Source organism: Saccopteryx leptura, chromosome X (assembly GCF_036850995.1).
Source record: "Saccopteryx leptura isolate mSacLep1 chromosome X, mSacLep1_pri_phased_curated, whole genome shotgun sequence".
NCBI lineage: Eukaryota > Metazoa > Chordata > Mammalia > Chiroptera > Emballonuridae > Saccopteryx > Saccopteryx leptura.
This window is the reverse complement of record NC_089516.1, coordinates 31,255,624-31,267,878: the sequence shown is the minus strand read 5'-3', so window position 1 is coordinate 31,267,878 and position 12,255 is coordinate 31,255,624. Positions and strand designations below refer to the sequence as shown.

Below are 12,255 nucleotides of genomic sequence, written 5' to 3'. Positions count from 1 at the left end.
CTCATATGTGATGAACAATTTGCCAGGAAGATGAATAAGGAGGAGAAAGCAGCATGGCAGTCTTTTGTGGCAGTTACAAAAAACTTCCTTGGCAACAAAAAAGCAGAAAACTATGAACTTCTGGTTCAAAGGATGCTGTTGGCTTTCTGCAACATTGGATGTAATATGAGCATTAAGATTCACTTCCTGAACAGTCAGTCACCTTGATAAGTTTCCTGGAAAATCTTGGAGCTGTTAGTGATGAGCAGATTACTGCAGGAGTATCAAACAAGATTGTCCTCAACAAGTACACAAATGCAAGAGCTACAAACACAAGCTTTTGCCTGAATAGAATTTAAATAAATTTTGCACAAATTTTATGATTAAAATAAGTGTTTTAATATGTTCTATTTTGAAATTGTAGACAAATTCTGATGCGATGATATCTTTTAGTATATTAATGTATTTACTGCATTATATAAATTATTATATTTTCACGAAGATGATGCCCAAGAAGACATTCTACTTCATTATGTTAAACTAAATGTTGAAAATTTTACAATAAGATGAAAACTTAAAATCTTGAATTGCAAAAAAACTGTAGCTTACAGAGAAAAATTAATGTCAGATTTGAGATTGGCACACTTGAATTAGGTAAGAACAAGTGTTTTTGTGGATGCAACAAAAATTTTGTTTCCCAGTGTAATTAATCCCTAACTCACAGCATACACAAAAATCAATACCATGTAACCTGTAAGTCTAAAAATAAAAGCTAAAATGATAACAGTTACAAAAATCACATAGAAAAATATTTTCATGATGTGGAAGTCAGGGAAAGTTTTCTGTATTAAGATACAGAATAAATCCCACTAATCATATAGGAACAGATGAACAAATTGAGTTACTGAAAATTAGAGAGTTCTGCTCATCAAATGGTACAATTAGGCACATAAAAAGGCAAGTCAAATGGTGGAAGAAGATATTTGTAACACAAATAACAGCTTGTATGCAGAATATATGAATAATTCCTTCCAATCTGTCAGCAAAATGCAGAAAGACAAATGAAAAAATAGACATGAGACTTGAACTAGCTCTCAACAAAAAAGGATGGTCAATAAACTATAAAAATATTCTCATTTTCATTAGTAATAAAGAAAATGCAAATTAAATCTACTTCACATTCAGCAAAATTAGGAAACACAGTCAGTGATGGTAAAAATGTAAAATAACTGTGACTCTAAGGCATTGCTAATGAGAAGGTAATAGGCACAACCACTTTAGAAAACTATTTCGCATCATCTACTGAAACAGAACATATTCTAAGGCCAAGGAATTTTACCCCTATGTATACATCCAATAAAAGCACATACACATGTGCACCAAGAGACACACACAAGAATATTTACAACATTATATGTAAGAGGTGAAAACTGAAAATACCCCAATATCCATCAATGCTAGACTGGCATATAAATCCTTATATATTCATGAAATATAATAACATAAAACTTTGAAAATGAATAGACTGCTATATGCAGCAAAAATTGATTAGTCTCATAAATGCAATGTCACCTAAAATAAGTTATAGACAAATACACACTCTATAATTCAATTTATATAAAGTACCGACAGTCCTTGATTTATAATGTTTTAACTTAAACTTTTCCCATTTTATAATATTGAAAAAAGATATATATAATAAATTACACAATATATTCAATATTTTATAATAAAATATGCTTTGTGTTAGGTGATTTTACCCAACTGTAGGCTAATGTAAGTGTTCTGAGCACATTTAAAGTAGGATAACATAAGCTATAATGTTCAGTAGGTTGGGTGTATTAAATGCATTTTCAACTTACAGTATTTTCAACTTCCAATAGGTTTATTTGAATATAATCCCATTGCAAATAAAGGAGCCCAAGTGTGTGTGGTGGTTATGGGGTGGAGGGGGAGAGGGAGGGGGTTTGGGGATGGGAGAGGTACAAACAAAACCAATTAGAAGGTGACGGAAGACAATTTGACTTTGGGTGATAGGAATGCAGCATAATCAAATGTCAAAATAACCTGGAGATGTTCTCTCTGAACATATGTACCTTGATTTATCAATGTCACCCCATTAAAATTAATAAAAAAATAATGGAAAAAAAAGTCAAAGCTAATCTATAGTGTTAGAAGAATAGTAATTATAGTTGGGGAATAAAAAGGGAGTATTGATTGGGAAGAGGAATGAAAAAGGTTTCTGGGGTGTTGAAAATGTTTTATTTATTCAGTTGAGTGATAATGGCACAGAAATTATGATAATTCACCATGCTGTGTAGCAGTGCTTCTCAAACAAGGGTGACTTTTGCTCCTCAGGGAATCTGTCTGGAGGGATTTTTCATTGTCACAACTGGAAAGGGGTGGGTACTGTAGGCATCTACTGGGTAGAGGCCAGGGTTGCTGCTGAATATATTACAGTGCATAGGACAGTCCCTCCTTTCCCAGAAAAGAATCATATTGCCCAAAATATCAGTAATGCTGAAATTGAGAAAATGTTGTTCACTTGTTACTGATGCCCTTCTGTGTGAGTTAACTCTAGTAAAACAAAACAAAACGACAACAAAAAAAGAATGCTACTCTCTATAGAGTTTTCTATTTCTACTGTTCTCTCTTAATCTGTCTCTCTTTCCCTCTCTCTCTCTCTCTCTTTCTCACACACACACACACACACACACACACACACACATTCACACAAAATACACACACAAACACAATACATACACACACGCACACCAGAGCCCTGCCAAGGTCTTGCTGAGCCTGTGGTTGGGCTACACTTTTCATCCTACATTCTATCCATAAATTTTAAATACTCTTTTTGTTTCTAGCTTTCCCCATTCCAATCCCTTCAGCTATCAAAGCTACTTTCCAGTCAAAATCAAGAAACTCACGTGACTTTGGCACAGACAGTGCACTTCCAGCTGCCATCAAGACCCAAGACTCGACACTCGCTGCACACTCTCAGCGAGCAAGCCTGGCATGGATCTCCCCGGTCAAATATTAAGCCTAGGTTTTTCTGACAGTGAACACAGATTCTGCTGTTCTCTTGCTGAGTCTTCCCACTTCTACGTTTTGCTTCTAAGAGTTCATTTTTCAGCTTCCTGAAAAGAGAGAAAGAAATCACTTAAAAAAACCAAGAGAGTAGCTGAGCTATCTTTATTTAAGGGATATTTTCATTTGGAAGGACATATAGTCAAAGCCAAATACTTTCAGAAAACTGAATTTATTCCACCAGAATTGACAATTTTTTGACATCACTAGTTAAAAACATGTTTCTGTTTTACATTTGAATTTTTTTTTTATTTTATTTATTCATTTTAGAGAGGAGAGAGACAGAGAGAGAGAGAGGAGAGAGAGACAGGGGGGAGGAGCTGGAAGCATCAACTCCCATATGTGCCTTGACCAGGCAAACCCAGGGTTTTGAACCGGCGACCTCAGCATTTCCAGGTCGACGCTTTATCCACTGCGCAACCACAGGTCAGGCTACATTTGAATTTTGACATCCTTCTTGAGCACTACTATTTTGCTATTAGTATTTATTTATTTATTCACATTCTACTTTAACTTCTCTGAGATCTTTGATACCATAACATTGGACCACAAGCCAAGGCTAAAAGCATGCCCAATACCATGTTCTTTACTTGTCTAGATATACTACATGAGGCAAGAATGTGAAATCAAACTTGGAAAATTGGGATCTTTCCTTAGATGATCCAATGAAGTGTTTGCTACAAAGACATTGCCTATCAATTCAGATTAAAATCCTTCTTCTTACCATTTGAGGGTTTCCAATAATTTCTATTGATATGGGTTTTCCTGTCAGACATGTCTATGTTGTCTATGTTTGAAACCAGGCTCTATCATGAATTAGCTGTCCAACTTTAGAAAATGATTTACTCACCCAACCTGAGACTCATTTCTAAAATGGAGTAATAATATTTTTCTTATTATATTATTTTCTGTTTTTAGGATTAATTGATATAATGTATATAAAGTTACAAGCACAATTCCTGGTACTTGGGTACTAAATAAATGCTATTTCTATGTTCCTCTCTTTACTATTTGACATGTGTAATTATAGCTTTAGAAAATATCTATTAAAGTGTGGTTCTTGTTCTGGGACTGTCAGCATCATCTGGGAGCTGGTTAAGAATGCAGAATCTCAGGTGCTACTTCATATCTACTAGATCAAATTCTGCATTTCACAACATCTCCATGTGATTAAAATTTGAGAAGCACAGTTTTGGAACATTTGTTCTCAAATTTGGCTATGCATGTGAATCACCTGGGAAGATTTCTAAAAATTTTACTGATTCCTGAGTCTTTCCCCCATCCTCATTCTGTATAATTGGCTTGAGATGGGGCCTATGCAATGATATTTTTATTTATTTTTACTTATTTTTTATTTATTTATATTTATAAATTTTAATTTATTGTGTTACCATGGATTCAAGTGTCTCACTGAATATAACACCCTCTCCATCTTCCCCCATGTCCCTATTCACACACCTTTTGCTCCCTCCCCTTAACTCTCATCCCCCCTTCCCTCTGGGACCTGCTGTCCTGCTATCCTTATCTCTGTGTTATGTGTATATAATTTCACTAAACCCTTCATCATCTTCAATCTCATACCCTCATCCTCCTTCCCTCTGACAGCTGTCCCTCTGGTCCCTGTGACCCCAACTCTGCCTCTATTTTGTTCCTCAGTTCAGTTTGTTCCTTAGATTCCACATATAAGTGAGATCATATGGTATTTGTCTTTTTCTGACTGGCTTATTTCACTTAGCATAATAGTCCCCAGGTCCATTCATGCCAACACAAAAGGTAAGATATTCTTCTTTTTTATGGCTGTGTAGTATTCCATTGTGTATATGTACCACATCTTTTTAATCCACTAGTCCACCGACAGACACTTGGGCTGTTTCCAGATCTTGGCTATTGTAAACAATGCTGCAATAAACATGGGGAGTGTATATCTTTTTTTGAATCGGTGATTTGGTATTCTTAGGATATATTCCTAATCCTGGGATAGCTGGGTCAAAAGGCAGCTCCATTTTTAATTTTTTGAGGAAACGCCATACTGTTTTCCACAGTGGCTACACCAGTCTGCATTCCCACCAGCAGTGCAGGAGGGTTCCCTTTTCTCCACACCCTCACCAGCACTTATTGTGTGTTGATTTGGTAATGAGCGCCATTCTGACAGGTGTCAGGTGGTATCTCATTGTGGTTTTAATTTGCATTTCTCTGATGATTAGTGATGTTGAACATTTTTTCGTATACCTATCGGCCATCTGTATGTCCTCTTTGGAGAAGTGTCTGTTCAGTTCTTTTGCCCATTTTTAATTGGATTGTTTACTTTCCTGGTGTTGAGTGATATTTTTAAAAGCTTACTTATTTATTTTATATATTGCCAAATTTGGAAAACACTAATTTAGGTGACAGGTTCATTCCATTTAAATGCATCACAAATTAGCCATTCTTTTATGCTACCCATATCCAATCCTTTCTTCTATAATAACATTTATATGTTCCAGAAAAAAAAATTCAAGAGCCATCCCATACATCTCATACCATCTCCATTTGCATTTGTGAAGCTGTGCTTTGTTATACCCAATGAGACTAACATTCTCAAGTCAGAAATAATGACTTTAGTATCTTGTATATACTGTTTAAGACCCAATTCTGTCCTAAATTATAAGGTTCTTAAGTGCTTAAAACTATTTATTATCTCTTTGGGGCCTTTAAACTAACTTGTGAGGTATTATGAGTAACATGTTAAAGATTACAAGCAATGTAAATAAAACCAGAAACCAAGTATTTTAATTCCTAGCCTAATGAGAGAGTCATAAATGGGAATAATATAATTGAAGAACAAGGTTCTAAAACCTTTGTCTCCAAATCCTTTGATTGGATAAATCCAATGAGCTTTCATTCAGTACTTATTGTGTAGTAGGCATTCTGATATTCAGAGACAAAAATAAGTCAAACAGAACATCTAGTAGGGATTTTCATTATTCTTTACAAGAAAAGGACAAGTGATGCAAGATATTTCATGTTGCAACAAGCAACCATACAGACCACTCTAAAGTCCTCACTCTTCTGCCTATCTAAACACAAATGACAACAACCTACAACACATGTTTTCTTAATCCCTGATTTAGAGCTTACAAAGTGCCCTTATGTTCGTTTTTTCCCATGAGCAACTGGCTTATGAAATTAAGTGTAATAAAAGCTTTACACAATTTACTTTGGAAACTTGTAAAAGCTACAAGCTTTAAAAGAACAGAATGCATTGGCATTTTAAGACAACAATTACATTACTAGGAGATGCACAGCAGACATTTAAAGACCTCAGGACACAGGAGAAATAAAACATTGCTTATTCAAAATCTATAACAATTCGTGCAACAATGATAAATAAACAAAAGAATCAAAATGAATAGAACAAAGGCAGCAGTACTTTCTGAGTAGGTTGGTTGGAAAGAGGGAGGAGAAGAACATTAAACTAAAAAATGGGGTGTGCCAGAAGTAAATTATCTTCTGGAAAAATTATATAATCAAATGCCTGAAGTTTAACAACTTAGAGTGAGACCACTTGAAGAATTTATGGTCATAAAGATGAAACATATATATTCCATCTTTCTTTGTGCTCTAGTGACACGACTTTATTTTGCACTCAGGGTTCACCTAGTTCACAGTTCTAGAGTCTGAAAAGACTTGGGCTGTGTAAAATCAGGCCACAGGGAAGCAATAACTTAAAGGTCCAAGCATACCAGCTGGGGAATTCCTAAGGCAACTGGTGCTAATTGTGCCACATATTCTGAAAACTATCTCTAAGACATGTGGAAATAATTCCATAGGCTGGTACAAAATATTAAGCAGTTTACTGATTTCTGAAATATTTCTTAGAAATTGACTTAATTCAATTATATCTAGGATAATTCACATGACTTAAACACAGCCATTTCCAGACACTCAAGACGATAAAAAAGGTCAATTGCAACCAGAAAAAGAAAGTGTGCAATTGGAGAATTAGAACCAAGGAGAAAAGGAAGCATAGGGAGTTAGAAGAGAGCAATAGGATGGGAGATGTCACTTTCCTCTGCTTTACTGGCCAGCACTTACAAAGGAAAGTGGGAGTGGGAGGAAGGGTGTAAAGAGGGACAAATATAAGGTGATGGAAAATGATTTGATTTGAGGTGATGGGTATACAACATAATGAACAGTTCAAATGCTATAAAAATGTTTACCTGAAACCTATGTAATATGTATTCTTATTGATCAATGTCACTCTATTAAATTTAACTTTCTAAAAAAAAAAAAGCAAGATGGACTTCATTTGGTTCCTGCATTGCTGGCCCAGTCTTAAGAGCTATCTGATGGCCTGACCAGGCGGTGGTGCAGTGGATAGAGCATCAAACTGGGACGCGGAGGACCCAGGTTCAAAACTCCGAGGTCGCCAGCTTGAGCGCAGGCTCATCTGGTTTGAGAAAAGCTCACCAGCTTGACCCCAAGGTCAGTTATTTAAGCAAGGGGTCACTCACTCTGCTGTAGCCCCCTGGTCAAGGCACGTATAAGAAAGCAATTAATGAACAACTAAGGTGCCGCAACAAATAATTGATGCTTCTCATCTCTCTCCCTTCCTGTCTGTCCCTATCTGTCCCTCTCTCTGTCTCTCTCCATCTCTGTCACAAAAAATAAAGAACTATCTGAGGACGGTGAGTTTCTGGGATGTTCATCTCCCTCATACACAGAAGAACATAAGCTAGGAATGCTTCTATATTCAAGTAACAAGCTTTAAAAAATTGGTTTCATTTCCTCCATCCCCCATATAACAAGAAATTCAGAATGAGCGGTTGCTTGCATTAGTTCTGCTGCAAAATCAGGTAATTAAGCATTCCTTTCAACATGACGGTCTCCTGTTTTGAAACTGTGATTTATCATTCATAATCAAAATGTCCAGGCAGCTCCAGCATAGCATCCACTTTTAAGGCATGAAGGAGGAAGAGGTAACACTTGAATCTGTCTTTTAATATAAAAGCAAAAATTGACTTGGAAGCGCTCCCATCAGACTTCCCCTAAGGTTTTCTTGACCAGACATTGTCACATCACTGCCACTAGCTGCAAGGGAGTTTAGGAAACTGCAAATCCCAACCCTCTTGACACTGACACTAGATGTGATCTTGTGATTGACATTAGATGTGATTATGTACTAGCATTGATCTATGAAATGTGGCATGGGATTCTAGGTAAAAGCTGTGAAAAGTAAGTGCTTGGTTTTTCACATACCCTCCTTTTTACATGTCAATGTCCCAAATAGTGTCTGTTCTGTACATCAGTGTCCTAGTCTAAAGATGCCACGAAATAAGAGACCTCAGCTATCTTGTTATGGACATGTGGCATGAGAGAGAAGTAAACGTTCATTGTTTTAAACCACTAAGAATGTGAGGCTGCTGTTGCAGCATCATTTAGCTTATCCTGACTGATATATATACAGGCTATTCCTTCATCTGGCTGGCTCCCATGTCTTTTTACTTCAACTTGACTGCTGCTTCCCCAGTGAGGTTTTCTCTTGCCACCAAATGTACAGCAGATTCCCATCTTATTCTCATTCACAAAACTGTGTTCTTTTTCTTCATGGCACATAACCATAAGTTTTAATTATACCTTTATCTGACAGTTTTTAACTGGTTTAACTGTCTCACCAATTCCTCTGTAAAATCTCCAAAAGGGCAAGACTATATCTGTTTTGTTCAGATTCATATTTTATATCACATAAACACTGGCTGAAATATTATAGATAGCATTTAACTGAATGAGTAAAAGAAAGTATAAGTAAAAGCTAGCAAGGGACAGGGGAGAAAGAGAGAAGAAAGGAGGGAAGGAAATTTAGCCATGCTGTTTGCTGGGTACCACTGAGCATCCCACTTAACCTCTCTGGATCTCAGCTACTATAATTTTAAAATGAAAATAATAGTTCCTTTCTTATCTTCCTCTGAGGGTTTTTATGAGGGCTAGAGGTGATCAAGTATAGTATTGTGCTTTGTAAATTATAAAACCTTTCACAATATGAAGCCATTACTTTAAAAAGAGAATGAAAAGACAACAAAGTTACAATGCTGGATCCACTTGCAATAAAGTCAAATTAAAACTGGCTTAAACTGAGATCAAACATACTTCAAAAAAGTAATACAAGCCTGAGAAAACCACAGAATGTTCTCAATTTTTTTGATAAGAATTTCCAGGAAATGTCCAGGTGGTTCAGTGGATAAAGCTTCAACCTAGCAGGCCAGAGGTCATGGGTTTGGCCCCTGGTCAGGGCACATACAAGAAGCAATCAATGAGTGCATAACTAAGTGAAACAATGAATTAATGCTTCTCTCTCTCTCTCTCTCTCTCTCTCTCTCTCTCTCTCTCTCAATCTCTCTCTCTCTCTTAAATCAATGGAAAAAAGATTTCCAGAACTTTTTTCATCTTCTCTAACCTCTTTTCCATACCTGTGTTAGGTAAGCAAAATTTTTTGATTCTTGAAAATATCAAAAATCTAAGTATTTCCCTGATTTTTTCTTGTCCGAAGAGAATCTAAGAGTATAGGCAATGAATGAAAAAGTATATTAGAGGTAAATATGGCCCAAAATCAACTGTTAAAAACTGAAGAATATAAATAAAAAGAAAAAAGCTATCGAAGACATTTAATTCTAGCTAACACCAATTATTTGAGATAAGCTCAGGATGCTCTTGCATTTTGAAATATCACTTATTCTTTACATTTCATTGTTGCTACATAGATATATTCATATTAACCTGTGAATTAATGACTTACATTTAATTGAAATCTTAAATATTAAAAATGTACTATTCTAATTATAATTCAATAATATATTTTTTCATTTCTATATTATATATTGACTTCATTTTTCTATTCCATCATCAAAAATGTTCAATGTATTACAAAGTCTGATTGCTTTATCTTTGCATAGACACATTTCTTTCAAATCAGGAATTGCTTTCATTAAAATTCCTGTCACAATTGTGTGGCATTGCCTTGTCTAGTTCCAACTGTCCTGAAAACTATCTTGACTATCTTGCATCAAATATGATAGAAATTTTAGAATGAAAGCAATTAGTTGCCTAAAAGAGAAAGCCACAGATAACAATTCAGAAAGCATCTTTGATTTCTTAATGTTTTTAAACAATCCCCAGTCTCATTTAGAAGAGTACATCAAGGCTCAAAAGAGAGAATGAGCAAGTGAGGACTATATATTCGTGGCCAAGATCATAGGCTCTAAAATCGAATGGCATGGGTTCAAATTCTGGCCTTACCACCTATTTCCTTTGAGACTTTAAGAAAATTATTTACCTTATCTGTGTTTCAGGACTTAAAAAGACCTAACCTGTCTGTCTCAAAATACTCCCTATATTAAAGAAAAATCTTAATAACTACAACTTCATAGGCTTGTATTAAGTAAAGTGTTAAGCACAGCTTGACACATAGTAATTATGGACTAGATAATTCTGATATGTGTCTTCCAGTATATGTTCTCTTCTTTTCTATTAGTGAAATGTTTAACTAGATTCATGACCACTCAGAGTAAAAACTGTATTTCCCAGTGTCCTTACAGTAGGATTTTTGTCCTGAGACTAAATGTTGGCCAGTGTGATATGATCAGAAACGATTAGGCAAACTCTAGGTCATGTTCTTAATGGGAAATGGGTCCTTTTCCCTTGAGGCCTTCTTCCCTCCCAGAGGCTGGGATAAAAATATTGGAGTAAGCCATCCTAGATCAAGAGCTAAACTCTCCAGATGGTTGAGCAACTAAAAAAAAGGCACCCAGACCTATGTTATAATGGGACCTCTATAACAATATCACAAATCTGCCCACTAACCAAGACTTTTCCATTATTAGGGAGCAAATTATTTTTGTCTTGTTTAAGCCATTATTATATTGTGTCTCTGTCACCCACAGCTAAGCCTATTTCCCAACAAGTAAAGTAAGAATTCAGTAATATTAGCTCTTTTTATTATTGTCCACTTGCAGAGATGTTCCATTAGGTTCTGCTTCCGCCTCTTTTGCAATGCCTGCAAGGTAAATACTTGTCTAGCGCTACTTTCATATTCCTTAAAGAGAGCGAAGCCACAATGACTGATGAAAAATACTGTCAATCCAGAAACAATGAGACAACAATTACTTTAAAAAATGTATGCAGACAGAATAATGTCACAGCAGCCTGATGTCAACAGCTGCATACATCCTAGCACTCTCGACTTTTGTTCACTCCAGAGGCAATTTCATTAACATTGAGGCTATTTTATATTTGTCTAAGGGAAATCCAGGGGTGGCCAGGCCTCTTTTCTATATTCTGAATATAATTTTTTTTCTCATTTTGATTGTAGCTTCTGTGTGTAGAACTTATTATTAAAACCTAACCATCACAACACTTAGCCAACATAATTACGGGCACCCTGTTTTACGTCATGCCATTTGACATTAACCCATGTTCAAGACATTATTACTACTATTTCATAGATAAGTAATGCAGTCTCAGGATGAAAATTTCCTGTGGTTCACAAGATTATCAAGTGGTACAGTTGGGATTCAGATCCAGAATTTTATACTCCAAAACCTGTACTCTTTACTACCCACAACAGGCTCCTCTCCTTGGTTCTCCTCAATCTATTAAAATATTTTTGCTCAGAAAGAGCAAAATAAGTTCTATTATTAGCAACTCCTGTTTCTTTCCTAGTTGTACAAAAGCAATGCTGAGCACAAGGTTATGCCTCAGGAAACATGCAGAGTTTCTTCTGCCTGCCCTGTTTCTCTCATCAAATGGCAACTGCCCAAGGGGTCTCTTATCACAGTCTCTCATAGCAAAGACTCCCCAATGAAGTTGTTCTTCAACAAACACATCACTCTCGTCCTAATAAATTTTATAAAGTTTTGGATTAGTTTTCAAATCCAAGGCTATTAAAAAGAATCAAGATCACTTGAGATTCAAAGAAAGTTTTGCCTAGATAGAAATTTACTTAATAGAAAGTAGTAATGTGCAAGAATGAAAGAACACTTGTTTTTAAAAAAAATCTTGTGAATTGTGTCAGTTTCACATGTTTGGAAATTGTCTCCAAGAAAAGGAGCATTGTGAAATCTTCAAGTCTGTAAATGACACCAAGCATTTCCTGGTAGTAAAACATTTGGCTCATAGGAATATGCCAGATCATCTCACAAAGCCATGTGA

The 12,255-nt window shown here is 35.7% G+C and overlaps 1 protein-coding gene across 6 annotated transcripts in view; it reads right to left on the bottom strand.

Annotated features, from left to right (window-relative positions):
• The window catches only part of SYTL5 (synaptotagmin like 5), a 124,853-nt gene that overhangs the window by 81,563 nt on the left and 31,035 nt on the right, over positions 1-12,255 (bottom strand). For all 6 annotated transcript variants that reach the window (XM_066357128.1, XM_066357134.1, XM_066357131.1 and 3 more), the window contains one exon: positions 2,913-3,122. In XM_066357128.1, the coding sequence (XP_066213225.1) occupies positions 2,913-3,122 (210 nt within the window). The remainder of the gene's footprint in view (positions 1-2,912; positions 3,123-12,255) is intronic.